The sequence below is a fragment of the Vombatus ursinus genome, unplaced genomic scaffold, assembly GCF_900497805.2.
Source record: "Vombatus ursinus unplaced genomic scaffold, bare-nosed wombat genome assembly UNPS02014789.1, whole genome shotgun sequence".
NCBI classification, from domain to species: Eukaryota; Metazoa; Chordata; class Mammalia; order Diprotodontia; family Vombatidae; genus Vombatus; species Vombatus ursinus.
The window spans coordinates 5,024,962-5,046,982 of NW_020954567.1; the positions used below are offsets into that span (position 1 = coordinate 5,024,962).

General features: G+C 40.7%; 1 protein-coding gene across 1 annotated transcript in view; it reads right to left on the minus strand.

Annotated features, from left to right (window-relative positions):
• Window positions 1-1,965: 1,965 nt before the first annotated feature.
• FAM78B (family with sequence similarity 78 member B) overlaps window positions 1,966-22,021 on the minus strand; it is a 45,647-nt gene continuing 25,591 nt past the window's right edge. Inside the window, exon 2 of the mRNA XM_027868380.1 lies at window positions 1,966-2,488. Within this exon, the coding sequence (XP_027724181.1) occupies window positions 1,966-2,488 (523 nt within the window). The remainder of the gene's footprint in view (window positions 2,489-22,021) is intronic.

Below are 22,021 nucleotides of genomic sequence, written 5' to 3' on the forward strand. Positions count from 1 at the left end.
CTGCTTACTGTCAATAGCTAGTCTATTAGATAGTACCTGGTGGTTGGGGTAGAAGAGTAAAAATTAGGAGTTTCAAGTCCAGCCCTCACTCATTTTGGGCAAATTCCTTAACCCTTTCATGACAATAATCATTGTTGTACAGGAAAGAAATAAAACCAGTATCAATTTTAACATAAATCTGTTCACTCCTCCACAAATACTTATAATTTACTCTTTCAGACTTCTCAAACTAAGTGCTGGCAGATCTTTCAATATGATGATAGTGGTTAGTATCAACAAATACATCATTGGAGTCTTATCTATCTACAAGCTTGTTAGAACCCTTCTGTGTCCATAGCTCCTTCATTCCAAAATATGGAGCTCACAAGGGCCAGTGCACAGGGCATCATGAAGATTTTAAGATGAAAGTTCATTAAATATTTTAAATGAGGCCTCACTAGATATCACCAATGCCATGGTTTGCCTCCTTTCTAGATCAATTTCTAGTTTGCTTACAGGGAAATAAATTTGGAGGTCTTAAAATATACAAAGTTTGATGACAGTGGAGGATGGAACCACTTTAGGTAATAGCATGTTTCATATTGATTTGGTTTAAGAGTGAATGGCCCACCACTTTAAATTATCTGATTCCTGGAATACAAGATTTCGAAACTAAGAGCCCAAGTAATCTCTGAATAGTTTCTTTCCATTCCAAAATGCTATTATTGTATCTATAGTTGCAGACAATTGTTTAAAAAAAAAAAAAGCTCTTGTAGGTAACCTGTGATAAGCCATTTTCCACAAACACCCATTCATTTGAAAAGTTATTTGAAACTGCTATAAAATGGAGCATACATATATGCACATATATGAATATATAGTATATGTACTACATATGCACATATAGCACATTTATATTTGCAGAACTTTGTGTAGTTTTATTTTTTTCATTCTTATATATGCATTCAGTAGGACCTGCCAGCCATTCAAATGCTGAACAAATAGGAAGGAAACACTAGTCAAGTTTGTTGAAATGCTCTTGAATCCTTAAGTGGATTTGTAGCTCCACCATTCACTTAAAAATGGTTTTCTTTTTGCAAAGTTAGGGCTTGTAGTGTGGAAGGAGTGGATCACTTGTAAAGGAAATCACAATTTGGATTTCACTGACAATGTGAAGAGGGCTCCAAACATCATAGCTACTGTAGAATACAGGAACTATGCATGCAAAATACTAGACTTAAAACTAATCTGGATAAATAATTATTGGAAAGAGGAAGGTAGGTGAAACCATTGGCAGTTCACATTGTACTTTGCTTCAGCACCTAGGACAGTTCTATGAAGACTGGGCTCCATCACAGTTTAGAACACATTCCCACAACATTCCCACTTGCCCCCTTTGTAAACATTCCTTTCATTCCAACGAACATGTTGACTATTTGATTATCAATTAAAATGCATAGGTATAAATACTGTAACAACTCCTCCCCCTTTTTGTCCCTTTTCCCCACCCCACTACCACCCAACTTTCAACCCCATTTCACAACACCCTCTGATCGGTCATCAGGACTGTATGTCTTACAAACACCTGGTATGGATGTTTTCCATTTCCACTTCTAATGGCTGGGAAGCAGCATTTGCCATAGGCACTGATTAATTGTGTTTTCATTCCTTGTGTCTCACTGCAAAGGATTCAGTTCAGTTGTTCAGGTAAAGGAAGCCTCCTTAATCAGCCCTGAAGTATGGCTACCCACAGGATACATCACAGGAAGTCCATAAGATCAGTGATTTCCTTTCCTCCATAAGGAGGGACCTTCCCAGGGAATATGATTCCTCTGCCTGAAGAGCAACCCCATTTTTTATTAGTGGCTGCAAAGGCAGGCAAACCCGAGAGGTCTGCTTTGGCTCAGAATATCAGTTTTGTTCACACTATGCCCTGACAGCATCATTACACTCCTTGGCTGTGTGTACCAGACACACAATAATATTCTATTTAGGAGGAATCACAACCAGAGGCTGTCCTCGCTTCGGTCTCCACATGAGGACTTGGGCATCATTGGCATTGGGCTTCACTAGTGCATTGGGGGGGATGGGTTCCATTCGATTCAGGATCTTAGGCTGTTCCTGCTGAGTCCTGCCCACCAGCCGGGCTCGGTGCCCCAGAAGTTGCAGGGGATCCACCTCAATGTCCACTCTCATCCTCCACTTGATGGTCTGTAGGATAATCTTCTCTTTTGTGGTTGTGTTCATGGCCACTAGCCAGGTGGTAAAGCTTTGGTCCCTCTTGATCCTCGTCAGCAGTGGAACATTGCTGTCACTCACAGGAACAGCCCACGTTACACTGGGGTAGAAATTGTCATTCATACTAACTGAGAACCTGGAGATCTTGTTGGTGGGGCCGACCAGGGTCACAGTTTCGGTAGTATTCCCATACCAAGGATAGCTCACCCCATCTGAGTCACTGATGGCTTTTACTCTCCCTTCCCTCAAATCCGGCAGTTCCCAGCTTGACCTAGGAAAGCAGAAGAGATGTACAAGAAAAGAAGAGGTTGAGTTAGTTCTCCAAAGGGTAGAGAGGTGCCCCTGTCTTATTAGCATGATCCCACAGAGCATCATATGAGATCTGGCAAAAGAAAGGATTGTTTAAAAAAAATTTACACTGTCCTATTGCAGAGTCAAATTAAAACCCCCATATATTTCAATAATACATTCCCAGTTGGGAACAATCAGTTCAAAGAGGTGGGCATCATTAGCTTGAAGCTGTGAAGCCTACAAATGTGCCAATAAATAGTGGCAGTGGAATGGCACCTAAAGGCTTGAGATCATCTCCTTCAAGTCAAAAAGAAGAGGAAGATAAGTTACTCTATCTGGGGGTTTATAGGTCAGAGTCTATAGGGATAAAGGAATATTGAGGATTATAGCGATATATTAGGGGTTACAGTGGAACAACTGCCCAAGCAATAGGATTGTTCAAGACACATAAGTTCCAGTTAGCCACCAGTTCAGCCAAGAGAAAACTAAGGAACAGCTAGAAAGAGGAGACAACTCTCATCCTTCAGAAACTACTTTGATTTTTAGGAGAGTAGCACTTCAAATGGACCCCCTACAACATACTGTTCCCCCAGTTCAATTGTTTTCAGTCATATCCAACTCTTCATGTACCCATTTGGGGTTTTCTTGGGAAAGATACTGGAGCAAATTGCCATTTATTTCTCCAGTTCATTTTACAGATGAGGAAACTGAGGCAAACAGACTTAAGTGACTTGCCCAAGTTCTAATAGCTAGTATGTGTCTGAAGCTGTTACTGAACTCAGGTTTTCCTGGCTCCAGGCCCAGCACTCTATCCGCTGTGCTACTTAGCTGCCTCACTGTTTCCCCATTTGCCTTCAAATCCATCCCTGATGTTTATTTGCTTAGTTTTGAATGCTTGTCCTTCTGGGCTCTCTTTTCCTCTGGCCTTTGATGATGTGAAAAGTGGCTCCTGGAGGTGATTTAACCTCCCTGTCCTATACTCCCCAGTCCCATGTCCACTCCTCATACAGGGAAGACAGAGTATATGCCATATTTCCAGGCCACGCACTTCCCCAAAGTTTACTCTTTCTGATTTCCTTCATGAGGGGATGGAAGAGGAAATGTAAAAGGTTGCTAAGGCTATCAGGATGACATTACAGCTTCTAGTGCCAACTACAGATAGTTAGACTTGATTTTTAAGACCAGCCACAGGTAACTTGTGAAGTAGATCTTGACTTTACACTTTCTTTGTCCATCTCTAGGATCTATATCTCCATCTCTAACATATATAATCAAGAAAACAATGACAACAACAAAAACCAAAAAGGAATCTCCATTCACCTCCTGTCAGACAGATAAGGCCTTAAATTGCCTGATCTACTTTTGATGAAAAGTGATAAAATAACCTTTGTTGGCACAAATATTATAAAATATAGTTTTGTTGAAGAACCTGTACTATCAGCACCACCTCTGAAACCCTTAGCCTCAGGCTGAAGATATTGAGTCGGGGTAGAAAGCCATCTTCCCCTGGGGATGGGGCAGGGAATCTTTGACACCTCCTGCGCTACTTCCCTGCACAATTTAAGGGTGAATGTTGGATGCCACAGGGACAAACGGAGGCCATGGCAACATGTGTTTTCTTTCTTCTCTCATTCTGATGTCTTCCTGTAATAACTACATATTGCCAAAGTGCATCACTGTTGGCAATAGCACCCTCAGTACAAAGTGACCTCACTTGTAGACTTAGTGAGATACTTTACTTGAAACATTATTTCAGATCAGTGTCATTGGGTGGTTTCCAGACAATACTATTGCCCTCTTGACAAAAAACAAAATGGAATAAAAGATAGAAGTGCTTGTTTGAGCAAAATCTAATTGTACATAGGTCAGAGGTTGGTCATAGATCCAACTAGTCTTTCTTTCATGAGATGACAAAAAGGGAGACAAAGATCAGGCTTTTTTGGTCCAAGCAGAGGAAAATGGTTGAATTCCTCAGGCACTTAGCCACAAAATTACTTTGACACATCTTCATTTGGGCTCGGGAAATTAGATCTGGGGGGCATTTGGATTTTTTTAGGTTTGGATGGCAAAACTTTGTAGCAAAACCCATTTCTCTCATTGGGAATTGCCTGATGCCCCCCTAAATCCTCTGATCATAGTATGACTCTTGGGAATCTTTTTTTGATTTGTGTACCATTGGACTCAATTTGATAGATTTGTGCTTTTTGATTTCTTTGATAGATTTGTCCTTTGGAAGGACGAGAGAATTCATTAGCATCCGGTACACAGTGCCTTGCACACAAGTAAGTATTTTTGAAAAAAACTGTCTATTGAACTGAATTATATTTTATCATAGTGGATACAGAGTTTTCTGCTGGTAGGGTTATCTCCCATTTTCCTGTAATAAAGCCAAATGGTAAGAGCCTTGGACTAGTCAAGGATCCTGAGCAAGTGGCTTGATTTTATTGGGCCTCAGATTTCCCTAATACAAATGATAAGTGAGCAAATGATAAAGATACAGATGATAATACAAGTATATAATACCTCAGATTTCCCTAATACAAATGATAAGGAAGCAAATGATAAAGAGAAAGATGATAATACAAATATATAACAAATAAGCAGATTGGGTTATGCAATATATAACGAACACATATGTGCTGATAGTGGGGGAACAACAGAATAACATTGGTATAAGAGAAATCTTTTGGGGGAGAGAAGCAGCATGGGATAGTAGAAAGAGTTTTGGATTTGCAGTCAAGAGATCTGGGTTGAAATGACAGTGTTGAAATTTAATTTACTTGCTGTGTGACCAAGGGGAGGGCAATTAACCTCTCTGAGTCTCCTTTTCCTCATCTGTAAGGTGAACATACCAACCCCTGCACTACCTCTACTGCACAGGGTCCTTTCTGAGAAAAGCATTTAAGAGGCTTTAAAATATTATGCAAATACAGGCTGTCATCACATACAAAGTATGACAAATGGCAGTAGCAATGAAAACAAAAGTGATTCTTTTTCATAATCATGGTTGAACCTTCATATCCAAATTATGCCCTTCAGAATGGTCACAGACCTATTCAATGAGGTTTGGAACCGCTCTTGTGAAACTGCTTCCAGAGCTGGCAGGAGATCTCAGGAAGCAAAGTGGTACAACGTCAGGCTGTACCTGGAATCAGGAAGACCTGAGTACAAATCCGGCCTCAGATGCTGATTTACTGTGTGATCCTGGGCAAGCCACTTAATCTCTGCTTGTTTCAGTTTCCTCATCTGGATGTTTGGCTTTTTTTTTTAAACCCTACCTCCTGGGGTTGTTGTGAAGATTGAATGAGGAAATATTTCTAAAGTGCTTTATCAACCTTAAAGTGCTCTATAAATGCCAGATATTGTTACCATTATGAAATGCGCTCAATGATGACATGACTTCATCCTTTGAATATGGGTTTGATTTTTGGAAACACTGAAAACCTACTTGGAAGTAACTCTGGTTAATAAAGTGGGCATAACAAAAGTTATCTTTTCGCATCAGAAGTTAAGTGTACCAGACTAACCTTATTTCCATTTTTGGATAGGGTTATGAAGTTGGAGATAAAAGTTTTTTTAGACTTTAGCAAAACATTTGATAAAGTAGCTCTTGTTTTCTCATGGAAAGCATGAAGAGATATGAGTTAGATGACAATAAAATTAAGATTTAGAAGGAGGTGAGTGGTCTTACTCAAAGAATCTATGCAGATATAAACTCTTAGAGATATATTTTGAAGTCATTTATTATATATTAAATATCATTAAGATATAATCCTCTTAATTTTAAAAATTAGTAAAATGTTGATACATTTAAAAATTGTGCATCCAAAGCATTGTCAAGGTCATTTTGCTACCTACATTTATATGGATAGCTTGCCTGCAAGATATTTTTTATTGATTCTCCCTTTTAAAAAACTATAAAAAGAAAAATCTGACCCCTTTTTTCATTGTCTGAAAATAGTTTGCTCTAGTTTTTTTTAATACTTTCATTTATTTGTCATGGAAAAGAGCAGTTTGCCTAAAAGAGTATACTGATTATATGCAAAATGTTTGTAATTCTTTGTGAAATTGTAGTTTGTTATCTACTTGTATCTGAAAGCTATTGTTGTGAAATATGATCAGCATTTTTGAAACATACTTTTGAAGCTTGGCAATGAATTTGCTTTTGAAATTTATTTTGCCAATTGATTTTGGTTCCATGTCAACTTGGAAGGAAGTCTCCAGTGAATGGCTCCTGGGATCTGTATTTGGGTTTGTATTGTTGAACATTTTTTATCAATGACTTGAATTAAGTCACAGCCAAGGTCTTTATCAAATTTGCAGATGGTACAAAAGCTAGCTAAAACACTGGATTACAGAGTTTGTATCCAAAAAGATCTTGACAAGTTAATCTAGTAAGATGAAATTCAATGAAAGGAAATTTAATAGGGGAATGTAAAAGTTTATGTTTAGATTTAGTAAATAAATTTCACATGAAGGGAAACATGATTAGACAGCAGTGTGTATTTCATAAAGGTTAGGAGAAGGGGTAGTAGATTGCAACCTCAGTATGAGTCAAATATGTGCTATTTGGCAAATATATGCATACAGATCTGTGTGTGTGTGTGTGTGTGTGTGTGTGGCAGCTAGGTGGCACAGTGGATAGAGTGCTGGCCCTGGAGTCAGGAGGTCCTGAGTTCAAATTCAGCCTCAAACACTTACTACTTGTGTGATCCTGGGAAAGTCACTTAACCCTGTTTGTCTCAGTTTTCTCATCTGTAAAATGAGCTGGAGAAGGAAATGGCAAACCACTCCAGTATCTTTGCCAAGAAAATCCCAAATGGGATCTCAGAAAGTAGGACTCAACTGAAACAACAACAACAACAACAACAACAACAATATATATGTATACATACACAGCCAAAAAAGTAAATATAATTTTAGCCTTAAAGGAAGGGCATACTATTCAGAACAAGGAAAGTAATAGTACCACTGTACTCTGCCCTGGTCAGACAACATCTGGAGTATGTTTAGTTCTGGGCAACACATTTAGGAATATTAGAATGATGCTGGGCCTCAAGTTCATGCCATATGAGGATCATACAGAGCTGGCGAATAAGTTGAGTCTAATGATCTTTATCATTTTGCGTCAAAAGCCCAGTGTACAAGATAACCTTATTTCCACTTTGGATGAGGCTATAAAATTGGTATATAATTGCTCCTTGAAGGCAGAGACTGTCTTTTGCCCTTTTTTTGTATCCCCAGAACTTAGCACAGTGCCTAGCACATGGTAGGTACTAAATGAGTTGATTGATTAATGATTGATTGATCAGTTGAAGGCCCTGGGAGTACCTAATTTACTGGGGGCAAGGGAGGGAGGAAGGATCATGATGGGGATGATAGCTATCTTCAAGTCATTGAAATGCTCTTCTGTAGAAAAAGGAGAAGACTTGTTCTGTTCTGTTTGGCCTAGAGGTGTTTTGGTAAATGTTTAATAATGTGATCTCTAAAAAAGGTATGCAAGACACATTTTTACATTTAATCTGCACTAGTAACATTTTCTTCACCACTTTCCTAAGTGTACACGGTCAGTAAAACAATAAATTAAGCCCCAATTTGTAGCATTTGCTGATTTTTGAGGTGTCAACTCATGCTGAAAATTTAACAGTCAGCCCACTGGCTAAGCTGCTGAACTGGCTCCAACATACCCTTTCTTGACTCCAAATGACAAGGCTTGAGAACAGGAAAAACTTCCTAACCATTAGAGTTCTCTAAAAGTAGAATAGAATAGGCTGCCTTAGGAGATAAGCCAGGGTTCCCCTTGTGGCATGTTTAAAAGGAAAGGCTGGATGAATACTTGTTGAATGTGTAGTACTGGGGTTTTTTATTGAGTCCAAGTTGGACAAGAAAACCTCTGAGATGCCTTCTAACTCTGAGATTCTGTAATTCTGTGTTTGTATCAAGGAACTAATTATCTTGGTTGGCTTGTGAACAGATCTAGAGGTAATTTTAAAAGAGGAGTTCTGCAAGTGTTTTGAAAAATGGCAGTGGTATGGGGATAAATGTATGGTTTTCCAAGTTAACTATGTTGTGGGGATAAGTTGTGGTATGTTTGTTTGGAAATAAACCAGTCAGTTTTTTTTTAACCTATAACCATACCTCATACTTCAGAGTATGACTTTTCCTGCAGTATACGAAATGACAAAGTGCTTTATTTCCATGTTCTTTTCTTTCCTTCTCTTCTCTTTCTTTCTCTTTCATCCCTTCCCTTTCCCTCTACCTATTCCTGCCTTCCTTCCCCAAGTGTTTACTATGTACATGGCATTGAATCCTTACGTGGTATGCCAAAGGGAATGGAAGACACAGTCCCAGACCTCTTGTAGCTCACAATGTGGTTGTGGAGACTCCTACAGCACAGTTATATAATGCAAAACAGTCTGGAATTCTGTGATAACCTGAGTGGCATTTGTAGATTTGCTTATAAGAATTCAGAGAAGGGAAGTTTCTATATAGAGGAATAGTTGGGCAAGAGTTCACAAAAGATATGGGAGGTTGACTTAGAAATGTGGGTAATGTTTATTAAGTACTGATTAGTACATACGAGGACTTGGGATACAGAGACAAAAGTGAAAACAGTTCTGGCCCTCAAGATGCTTACATATTCCCAGATAAGCAAAAACAAAGTAATTTGAGGAGGAAGAGAGTGTTAACACTGGATGGGATCAGAGTGGATTTTACTGCAGAGACAGAACCTAAGCTGAGCTGTGAAGGAAGATAAAGATTTTGAACTATGCAGATGAGGAAGGAATGCATTCCAAGCATAGAATGGATGAGGTGTGTACAAATGCAGAAAAGGAAGATTGAATGTTGAGGTTGGGGAATAGCTAGTGCTACCATTTGTCTGGAATGTACTTTGTGTGGAGAGAAATAATGCAACATTATTTAGTATTAGTTTGGGAAGGTAGGTTGGGACTAGATTGTAGAAGGGCTTAATAATCAGTCTGACAAGATGGTAGTTTTATCCCAGAACAGAGAGCCACTGGAAATTTTTGAAATGGAGAATGACATAATCAGTCTCATGTCTTAGAAAGACTATTTAGGCATCTGTGTGAGGGATGGCATTGACAGGGTAGAAACTAAAATCAGGGGGACTAGTTGGGAGGCTATCTTGATAATCCAGGCAAGAGGTAAAAAGGACCTGAACTAGTGTGGTGACCACGTGTGTGGGGAAAAAGTGGTTAGACGTGAGAAGCGTGCATGTAAAATTGATAGGATTTGGTAATTGACTAGATGTAGGGATCTGGAGAGAGGTGGAAAGAGAAAGAGAGCTGAAGAGAGGGAGGGAAAGAAAGAGAGGAAGGGAGAGGAAGAGAATGAGGGGATAAAGAAATAGAGAGATAGACATACAGAGACAGAGAGAGACAGAGACAGAGTCATTATTCTGAACTTATAAACCTGCTGCAGAGTGGGAAAATGTGGAAGAGACACAGGTCCCTTTCCACAAAGTGGAGAAAAATAAAATGAATCCAGTTTTGGACAGGTTGAGTTTGAGATGCCTCTGGGACCTCACAGAGATGATAACTAAACACCTGTAAGCTGAAGAGTTCATCAAGGGAGTATGTATATAGAGAAGAGCAGAAGGTTCAGGACAGAACCTTGAGGGACACCCGTGCTTAGGGGGAAGAGAGCAGATGATGAATCAGCAAAAGAAACAGAAAAGGAGAGGCACACAGGGAAGAGGAGAACCAGGAAAGAGGTGCCAGTGTCAAGGGAGCCAATGAAGGAGAGAGAATCTGGGGGAGTCGGGTGATCAGTAGGGTCGGAAGCTATAGAAAGATCAAGGGAGATGAGGATGGCTATGAGGATGGAGGACACAATGACCAGTGTTACTCAGAGGGAGATGATTTCCTCAAGGCTGTTCTGAAGGGTTTATAAAGAGCAGAGAAGGCTAGTGTTTCAAGTAGTTGTTGGTGTGACATCAAACTTTCATTTATATGAATAGTATGAACTGGTGTCTCCAATTGCTTGGGCTCTTCCATCTCCTAATCTCTTACTTAAAGATCTGAGAAGCTAACATACTAGAACATGAAAATGGCAGCTGCAGAAACTGTAAAAGTGAGATGCAGAACTGGTGAATGCAGAACTGACTTTTTTGTGGAAACTGGGGGAGGGACGTGAGGCATAGAGTCCCAAGAGCTCGTCGAAAACTGGGGATTTGTGGGATGAAATGATTTCAGCATGACTGATCTGTTATCTTTATCTGACAGTTGACTGGTGGATAATTAAATATAGCAGCTTGGTAACTGTCCCAGCAGGGTTACTGTAGGGATGCTGAATGTACCAGGTAAACTGCAGGACAAAGGAACTCTGGTCAATCATCGGCATGACCCTTGCCTCATTCCCCAAAGACCAGAGATAATTCTGCAGCTTCCTCCATCTGAAATCAACTAGGCTGGGGAATATCCCAACACACCTGCTTGGGATGGGGCAAGTAGGGTCTGGGAGTGATGGTAGTTATCTTTAAGTACTTACATTTTGGTTGGGATTTAACTGACTGGTAGGGGCAGCTAGGGGGCACAGTGAATAGAGCACAGGGCCTGGAGGAGTCAGGAAGACCTGAGTTCACATCTGGCTTCAGACACTTACTAGCTGCATGACACTGGGCAAGTCACTTAACCCTGTTTGCTTCAGTTTATTAATTTCTAAAATGAGCTAGAGAAGGAAATAGCAAAACCATGAAAACCCCAAATGGGGTCACAAAGAGCCAGACACAACTAAAACAACTGAACAACAACAACATAACAAATTGGCGGTGGAAAGGTTGTTGAATTTGGAATCAGAGGACCCGGGTTTGAATTCTGTCTCTGACATTTGGCATCTATGTAAACTTGGGCAAATCACTTAATCTTTTTGGGCCTCAGTTTCCTCATCTGTACAATGAGGAGGTTGGGTTAAATGGCCTCTAAGGTTCTTTACAGCTATGAAGCTATTATCCAATGACCCCACTGTATTCTAAGAATAAAGTAGAAAATGAGTGGGTAATAGATACTCCTGAGAGGGCAGAGTCAGGGTGTGAGAGGGGAGCCCTCAAACAGTGCTGGGGAAAGACGCGAAACAGAAAGTAAAAGGTTGGTTTGGGAAGCTGGGTTGGGAGCTGAGGAAGAGGAGCAAGAAGTGAGAGTGGGAAAGGAGTTAGCGAAGTTCATTCTCTGTTTTAGAGTTTGTGAGTCACAGAACCTCCTGCCTAAGGCCAGGCACTCAGCCTACTCACATGCAATTTCCCAGCCTCAGTGCTGGCTCTCATCCCAATTTTGAGATATTTTGTTCCATTATCACACAGCAAGTTTTTCTTTAAGTAGGCTTTTATTCATCTCTACTGTTTATCCCAGATTCTGAGAAGCCTTAACCACTGTCAACCCGCCTCCACTTTTCCCCTCCAGTCCATTGCCTTTTGCCTTTTGGACAGAGTCCGCTTTTGGCTAAACAGGGAGATGAATACTTTCTTTGTGGGTTTTTTTCCCTCTGTAGCAGAAAAAAGATCATATCTAATATTCCTTAAAGGAGCTGTTGCAGTAGGAGGGAGAGGATGGAGGCGGGGTACAGTTTCATGTTTAAACTTATGGGATTTGGTGTGTATGTGGGTCTAACCCTCATACTAGGCTTTATCTGGTTTTCCCTATCCCTAATTTGAGAACATTTGAGGGAAATTCCTATGATCTTCAAAACTTAGGGGTTATGAAACTTGGCAGCCCCCTCAATGGTTAGGATGATTTCCCATGGTCATTGTTCACTTAGTGGCCTCGTTGCCTGAGACCATATCTAGTCTTCTCAGTTGTGTCAAAGAGGGTTATATCTACCTCTAACTTCCCAGAAGGGATCCCAGAATCTCTAACTTCGAAGTAGGATCGGCTATTGAATGCAGTTGCTATTACCACAGGAATCCTTCCTACAATGCATCTAACCGATGGACATCCATTCTGCTAGTGGAGGCCTGAACTAAGGGGGTCTTGAAGCTTCTTTCCAGTTCCTATTCCACTTGTGGGCAACTACAATTGTTAGGAATTCTTACCTCACATCTGGCTTAATCTATTCCTCTGCAAAATCCACCCATCTCTTTTAGTTCTGCCCTCTGAGGGGCATGAAGAATAAGGCTAATCCCTCTTCTATATAACAGTCCTTCAAATACTTGAAAACAGTTGTAATGTCTGCTCTCCCTTTCCATATTTTTCTTTTCCAGGCTAGCCAACCTCGGTTCTCTTAACTTAATCCTCCTCGCTATCTAAGTTGCTCAGTGTTGGGTGGTGTTCCAGTGTTCTTCCTAAAATTTGGTACCCAATTGAATATAGCACTCTAGCTATGGTCAGATCAGAGTATTATGCAAAGGGGAATGACCAGGGTAGAATCCAGCAGACCTTTTCAGCACTGAAAGTGAAGAAGGCAGAACCCAATGGTCTTGGGTATCAACCTCACTGATGTGGCCTTAAAAGAATCTAAAATCTCTAGTCATAGCAAAGTGAGCATATAAATTGATGAAATGCAAATTTCCATTGCCTAAGGATATCAATAAACTCATCAAATAAGGGGAAACATGGCATAGTGAAAGATCAATGGATTTGACTACAGAAACTCAGTTTACTACCTAGAGGAGACTTGGGGTTTGAATACTAGCTCTGCGCTTACTACCTGTGTGACTTTAGCTTGGTTGTTCGGTTTTCTCAGCTGGTGTACTGAATGTATGTCAGGTCACCTCTAATTCGAAAATTCTACAATTCCTATGAAATACTTTTAAAGCATTACTATGTACAAAGACCTGTGCTAGGGGAATACAAAGTAGGTTACAATCTACTTAGAAAGGCAAGACTTATGTAATACAAATTGAAGGCAGTAAATGATAAAGGTCAAATGAGTGGTAAGTCAATAAGTGCCCTGGAATTTCACAGGAGAGATTATTTCAGTCTGTGGCAGTCAGAACAGGTGAAACTTGAGCTAGGCCTTAAGGGATGATGAGTAGGGTACTCTTGAGATGGGCAGATAGGGTGGGAGCAAAAGTTAGAATAGAAATAAGCTCAGAGTTGGGTGAGAGCAATAAATAGAGAAGACTGGTTATACTGAAAGGTTTGAGCAGGACAGTAGTTGGGGATAAGGCTCAAAAATTTGTTTGGGGACAGGCTACAGAAAGACTTGAATGACATGCTAAGGGACTGGTATTTTTCAGTTTAGCTTTCTGTGATATCTGTGACTGATTCTCTGAAGGTGCTGCATAGTGGGAGAGGTCTAGCCAGAGGATGAGGACATCCTATGGACTTCTGGAAGGAAGGATTTGGCATTGGCCATAAACACGGGCAAGTGTTCCCAGGATTCCTTGTCCCATTATTTAGTGCCCTTTCTCTCATAAACACTGTGATTAAAGCACAGGACCCTCAAGCATGGCTGTTAGAATCAAGATGGGGATGAGATGAGAAAAGGTGGAGAGGTTATTTTCTTTGCCTGTCAATACCTGAACTAGGTTGGAACCTGTCTATAATTTAGATAGTTGCCTAATCTTGCCCATGATCAGGATGTGAACCCAGGTCTTCCTTATCTAAGCTCACAACTATAACTACAATGCCATGCTTCCTTTCTTTTTCCTTAGTTGAAGTTATCCCGGTGCAGAGTGGGTTGTCTAGGAATGTAATGGCATTATTTGAGGGGGAGGTCATTGAACAGAGACTGGAGACCTGGTAAAGGATATCAAGGATGGGATTTTTAATCAGGATAAGTGTTGGACTAGATGAATTCCCTACCAACTCTGATGTTCTGTATTTCTGTTACATTGGGGCAGATGAGATGGTGGCTTCAGGGTTTCTTTCTATGCTACAATCCAGGACTCTTCCTTCTCCTGGTTAATAATATCCCATTGGTCTCCTGCACAATCAGGAACCTGGGAAGCCATTTTAGATCTTTAACATTGAACATCATTATGATTTACCAATCAATTGATTTACCAATTTCCAGTTGATTTACTAATCAAACCAATGCCTTCTTTCTCATGCTGTCAGAAAGCCAGATGAGTCACCACATCCTGCCATTAGATAGACTAGGTTCTGCTAACAAAGTCAGATCTCTGTATTTGCATTCACTGGATTCTGGAATTTGATGGCTCATGTCTCCTTAGTCATTGTGAATTAAAATCCTTTTCCTACTTTTCTTTTTTCATTTATTTACAACCTCTAGGCAGGGGACAGGGGGAAAAGCCCTACTAATTTGTCTTTATCTCACCTAGGGTAGGCTTTTATAGAAATGTTTTGATTTGAAAAAATACAAGATGTATCCGTTCACTCTCACCCATTGATGCTGAAAAATGTATTTATTAGTATAGACTATTAGAGCTGGAAGAAACTAAGAGACCATTTCATCTAACCTCATTTGATGGGGGATAATTGAGTCTCAGATGAAGATGAAGCCCAGAGAGGTACAATGATTTGACCAAAGTCACATTGAAATGGCAAAACCAGGACTAGAATCTAGTTTTTTCATCTCTCAGTTTGGTTCCATGCCTTGCTGCATCATGAATGCATGATGCTCAATTATCCAAAGAGGAAAAACATTGGCTGAGGCTTTTGATGAGTGCAGAGCTTATTGCTCCATTGAGAAAATGAAATCTGACTTTAGTTCTTAAGCTCAAGGTTCCAATTCACTGGCATGCTTGTATTTCCCCTGTTTGAGCCCTGCACCATGCCCTGGAGCTAGGAAGACATCCTGGGGTGCTTCTGCTCAGCTGTCATATATCTGCTCAGGGCTCAGCCTCTAAACTTTGCAGTCCTAATACAGCATCTCTAACTGGGCTCCTAGAGGAAACCTTCCAGTACCTCCATCCAGCAGAGACTCACACATAATTTGGTTAACTAAAGCTTCCTATGCTCCATAATCCAAATTACCAGCAGCAGTAAACAAAAGCTACTCAATGTTCTTGCATTGCGATCTAATGGAGGGTTATATCAAATCAACTCTGCATTTTTAACTACTATTTATACAGACATAATTAGTTTTTCTTTGGCTGAATTTAATAGCACATCTGCCTGGAGATGAAAATAAATGATAGGTTTACTTATGACTCGACTGGAACTTGGTGATGTCCTGAGTTCAGAGCCTGCAATCTCTTTTCCTTAATATCTGATCCTAAAGTTCCTAGTATCAGCCCCAGTGTCCAAACCATGAGTCCAAATTCATTATTTGCCCAGGGTCTGTTGATATGGACACTCAGCTGTTAAATTTTATTTTTGTCCATATTCCGTGATCAGGTGGGGGATGGAGAGAGGGAGATTCTTCAAGGTTAAGGAGACATTTGTTATTATTTTCTCACCAAAAGTTTCCTCCTTGAGGATCTAGTATCTAGCATAATACTTTCCATATACTAGTGGCTCAAGAAGTATTTATCAAATGAATGAATGAAATATGGCAAGGTTTCCCTTTCATGGGTTTAATCATTGCCTGTATGCAGATAACCCCAAACCTATATATGCAGTCCTAGTCTGAGCACTAGTCACATATCTCTAACTGCCCACCAGATCTTCCCCCTATAATGTCCCTCTGGCACCTTAAACACAGCCTCTGAAACTGAGCTCATTTTCTTTCCCACTAAGCCTCCTTCTTTCCAATTTCCTTTTTTCTGGTGAGGGCAACTCCATGTTCCCAATCACTCAGGCTTGAAACCCCCAGGGCCATCTTCGATCCTTCCCTTTAATTCACTCCACAGCTATGATCATTTGCACAGACTTGTTGATTCTGCCTTCACAACCTCTCTTGATCAGTCCCTCCTCTTCACTCACAAAGTCACCATCCTAGTTCATGCCCTCATTATTTTGTCTAGTGCGATAACTTTCTAATTGTGCCTATCTCCCTTCAGTCGCTCTCATCTTCCCTAGTATCCTTCATATAGCTGCAGAAATAATCTAATTATTTCCTTTCCCCCTTACATTCTCCTCCACGTGAAAAAAAATTGTCCGTGACTTCCTATTACCCATATGACAAAATGCAGACTTCTTATGCTAGCATGCAAGACTCTGTAATTTGGCTCCAACTTACCTTTTCAATCACATTTCATGTTATTCACCCTTCACACACACACCCTCTGTTCCAGCCAAACTGGACTACTAATTGTCCCTCAGACATAAGCTGCTCTCTCTCATCTCAGAGAACTTTGGAATTGAAAGGGACCTCATCACTATCTAGCCCAATCCATACCTGAAGAAAGAAGTCCCACTATGACAGACCTGACAGGTGCTCATCCATCCCCTGAATGAAGATCTTTGAGGAAGAACCCACTATCTCTTGAGGCGTGAGTTAGCCCATTCTAGTTGTGGACATGTATTATGGAGATATGAAAACCTGTTACAAAGTCATATTGAACTGGGCAGTGGTGTTGGTGGTGGGAACAGGGATGTTTCAAGGACTAAGGGCCACCCAAATGCAAAGCAACAAGAATGGTTGACATGACTGGGCAGGCAATAGCCGCACTGTCCTATTTTTTTTTTTTTTTGCCAAAGTGCCTTGTTATGTGTATTTTTCAATGTTCTCCCTTCCCCCTTTTCCAGTTCTGGAACAACAATTAAATCGATACTATCATTGCTCCTGGTCAAGATGTGTCAAGCAATAACTTTTCAATGCAAAATAACCCTTCTTGCCTATTATTGCTTTCTGTATATGTTGTCTACCCCCAATCAGTGGGAAGCTCCTTGAGGGCAGTCTTTCTTCACTTTTGTATATGAATTTCCAGTGCTTAGCACAATGCTAGGAACATAGTGAGCACTTCACACATGCTATTCATGCATTCATTCATTCTGTATGATAGGCTATTAGCCTCTTTCTTTAGTGTTCAGAAAAACAGGATTTCTAAGGGTAAGAATTTGCTTCAATTTAGTCAATTGGAATGTGTTCAGTAGTATTAACTACTAGTCTGATGATCCAGCCACACAACTTACCTTTCCCAAGACTCAAGTTGTAGAGATCCTAGCATCCCTATTTGTTTGGGCATGTGTTCTTAAGGGTCAGATAATGCTAGAGAGGAAGATTCAGCGAGCAGGATAGTAATAGTTTAAAATGGAGAAAAGGTAGAGAATGCAGATAACATCTGTATGTATGTACGGACATATGTAAGTATGTATGTATCTATCCCTCCCTCTTCCTCTCTCTCTTTCTTCCTCTGTCTCTCTCTGTTTCTCTCTTTTCCTCTTCTCTCTCTCTGTCCCTCTTTCTTTCCTTCCCCCCTCTTCTCCCCTTCTCTTCTCTTCTTTCTCTTTTCTTCTCTTTCTCTCTCCTTTCTCTCCTTCCCTTTCTCCTTTCCTCTCTTCCTCCCCCCCTCCCTCCCTCTCTATCAAATTACTTTTATAAGAGCCTCAACTCCAGCCAAATTGGTCTATTTACTATACACTCAACATGTGGAATATATTCCAGGCTCCGTATTTTTTTTTATCATTTTCTCCCCCCTTTTCCTATCTGAATCTTACCTCTCCCACAAAGCCTGTGTTAAGTCTCACCTTCTCCCTGGCTATCTTAGACCACAGGGCTCTCTCTGCTTCTTCTGAACTTCCATAACACTGATTGTCTTTACCAAGGGGTGGGCACTAATTATTACTTTCCAGTATTTCTGGTTACCTATTTATTATTTCTCCAGTTAGATTATAAGTTTTAGAGAGCAAGGTATATGCTTAATATTTCTTCATATCCCCACACATTGCCTGGAACCCTGTGTTTCATATAGGAAATATTCAGAGAATACTTGTAGATTGATGGATAGAAAAGTTATTAAGGAAACCTGAATGTGGCACATGAGGGTAGGGGGAACTTGGAGAAAACTGACAGGAGCTTTAAGAAATGCCATCCAGCTTCCAAGGGAGCCTTGCCAAGACATCCTTGGCAGAGGAAAAATGGGAGTCCTTTCACTGTAGTTAGGGGACTGAGACAGCAGGGATGTTAATGCCTTACCCAGCTTGTTGCAGCTCATTCCCCTGCTCTCCTTACTTGTATTTCTTCTTGGGATTGGCTTCTCTGATCTTTGGTCATAGGTTTGATGCCCATCACTGCACACTCCCCTCTTGAGGGATCAAACTCAGTAACTGCTGTGGAGACAGGCAGTTTTAAAGCTAAGGCTGGAACAAAACTTCATAATCACTTTCTTGTCTAGTGTTAGTGTGTGATCAGTGTGATCTGCTACACTGGACCAACACAGAGACCTATGACCTCCTATAATAAAGGCACAAAGGGAGAGAGGGTCAGATCTTAACACTAGGAATCCCAGAGCTTCACTGTGCTCTGCTCTCAGACTCACTTGGTCATTGTGCCTAAACTTACATCCTTCATTACCCCACACTGTGTTCATCTCCATTGTATAAGTTTTTCTGATCCAAGATAGACCTCCCTCACTAGCTGGCTGTCCTAAAAACCCTAGCAGAAGTACTGATGTAATCTATCAAAGGCCACTTGTTTCATTTATTTCCAGTAGCCTTAATACTATGGAATTGGGCAACTATATGACAAAGCGGATAGAGAACTGGGTCAGAAATCAGATGGACTCATCTTCCTAGTTCAAATCTGGCCTCAGATACTTATGAGCTGTGTGACTCTGGGCAAGTCACTTAACTCTGTTTGCCTCAATTTCCTCATCTGTCAAATGACCTGGAGAAGGAAATGGCAAACCAGTCCAGTATCTTTGCCAAGAAAACCCCCAAAGGGGTTGTGAAGAGTTTGACATGACTCAAAAAATGACCTAACAACTAATGCTATAGAAGCATGGGATTGAGAAGACCCTGCATGGTGCACAAGATGCCACCAATGCCCTTCTTCATATTGTTGCCCTCTAGCACTCCATTATCCCTACCATATGACACACTGGTAGCGCCATAATTCCTGGCCCTCTCCATTTCTTCCCTGATAATGGAACACAACAAGTTCCCTGAAAGAAAAGATCCAGGGGTGTGCTGGAGTCAGCTTGATTTCTCTCATGAGAGCTTGTTGTTAAATTTTCAGTATTTATACTTCATAAATCAGTAAATGCTGCGAATCAAGGACTTGACTTATAATTTTGCTGATTATCTAGACTTGAGAAAATGATGGAGGAAATGTTAATAATGCAGATGGAACTGACAAATACTGATGACAAGATGGAATTGACAGTTTCTCTCCCACCGAGAGTTGGTTATTAAACAATTTGGCACCAACACCCCCCTGGAAAGATCTCTAGGGAAGACAGGGCACAACAAGTTCCAGACAAATTATTTTTTATAATTAGGAGTATGAGGTGGTGAGGCATAGCGTACAGACATCTGGGCTTGGAGTCAAGAAGGCCTGGGTCCAAATCATTCCTCTGACAACCAGAAGCTCTATGACCCTGAGCAAGTCACTTAATCTTCACGACTCATATGTGAAGTGAAAGATACATAGGTAGAGGGAAATATTACACTGAGTTCCTGACATTAATGAAATCACAAATCTTTCATGCATTCTGGTATTGTTTGGTACAATCGGCCAGCCGTGCTGAGAAAACATCTGGAGGGCAAGCTTCTACCACCTGGCTTCCCAAGCTTCCTTCAAGTCCTGGCTAAAATCCCATCTTCTAGGAGAAGCTTTTTCTGATTTCCTCTTAATGCTAGTTCCTTTCCTCAATTTAACCTCAATTTATCCTACATTTATCTTGTTTGTACAGAGTTGTTTTTCTATTGTCTTCCCCATTAAACTGTGAATTCCTTGAGAGCAAGGACTCGCTTTTATTTGCCTTTATTTGTCTCCCCAGTACTTAGCACAGTGCCTGGCACATTGCAGACCCTTCATAAATGTTTTTTTTAAAGAGTTCACTGATACTTTTCTGAATCTGTGACTAGACCGCAGCTAGAAACAGGTTCTGGTTGGCCTTACGGTTATTTCCTTCCCAAGCTGGCAAAAGCTCCCATCCCTTTACTAGTAAGAAGCCTTGTCCCCATCAAATTCCATTCAAGTAGGGAGGAAAATAGGAAAAAGGAAGTGAATAAGATTCATGAAAACAGGGATGTGGGGCAGGAGGCAGGCAGATGCAGAGAAACAGATGGGATGACGCTTGGGATGGGGGTGGAGTGGTCTATCCACATAGACTTTAAAAAGTTTATTGTTTTCATTACCTTTTTTATTTGTGCTTTTCACATCCCACATTTTACTGCCTACTGGGCAGGGTAGCAGATGTGGGGACTTACCAACAGTGGCAGAACAAAGACATCAAAATCCAGTGAACCTACTGTATAAGCTGCTTAGGTGACCAGGGAAATATGTAAAAGAGCTGTTCATGATTTTAGTGCTGTGTGTAGAAAGGAAGCCTGTTTGCTCCTTGCTTAAGTGGAACAGAAGGAAGGAAGAAATGCTAAATACCAATGGAACATACATTTTAAAATATTCCTGGAGCATCTCTGCCTATCCCTGGCCCTTCCTACATCCAATGATTAATTTGTAATGGTGGCTTTTACATGCCTGACCATAGAATGAGGCACAGCTTGATGCAGCAGATGGAGAATTGGCCTTGGAATCAGAAAGAGGTTCATGTCCCACTTCTGACACACAACCTGTATGACCTCATACAAAACTTTTCACTTCTCAGTACTCTCAGGTTAACTCTCTAAGACCAGGAGTCTGAGGAAGGGCTGTCCTCCATGGACAGAGGGAGCTTCCATCTGAAAGGAAGGAGCTCCAAACACCAAAGAAATTGCAGGTACAGTCAATCCAGTGGCTGGAGGCAGGAGGAGTCTTTGGAACTTAAGATCTGTATGTTCTCTGCAAGATAGATTGCAACCCCTCTGCAGCTTAATAGAAGGTCTGTGAGTGTCATTGAGGCCTAGAGAGTCATCGCCTTGTAGCCAACCTCTTGACAAAGTCTGAGCTCATCCTGGGACAACAACCATATAGGCTTTCATCTGGACAGAATCAGAACTGTTGCAGCTAAATAGACTAGCTCTACAGTGTTTGAAAATGCAGGGTAACATCCATGTTACAATGAGGCAGTAGGTAATGTTAATTTGTGGTTTTCACAAATTTACCTATCAGCTCCATTGTTTCATTCTTTTTTCCTCTCTTACCCAAAAGCCCAAGGTCATCCATCCACTGCATCCCAGGCCATTGCCAGTCATCTTGACTTACATCTTGCTACTGAAATTTGATGACTCCGGAGCAGAGAGTGAGGGTGATGACTTTGTGCAGCTCTGTCTCACTTAAATCCAATCCACATTGCAAGTCAAGACATCACCCTTGCGATGTCATTGGATAACAGCAACAGCAATGACAACAACAGGCACCCAAAGAAATATTCTCACTTCTAAGGATGCATTTGTTTCAATGGATGCCATGCACTTATGGCTAAAGCAATTATTATTTTAGACCTTAAGAACTGCTTACTCCATGAAGCCTTATTGGGATATATTTTTGTATTATTTTTGACATCATTAGTTTAAAGGCATTAAATGTTTTAAATTTTGATATGAATTTATTACCTGCTCATTACCTGATTTCAATTCATTCATTCATTTAGGGTTTATAACCT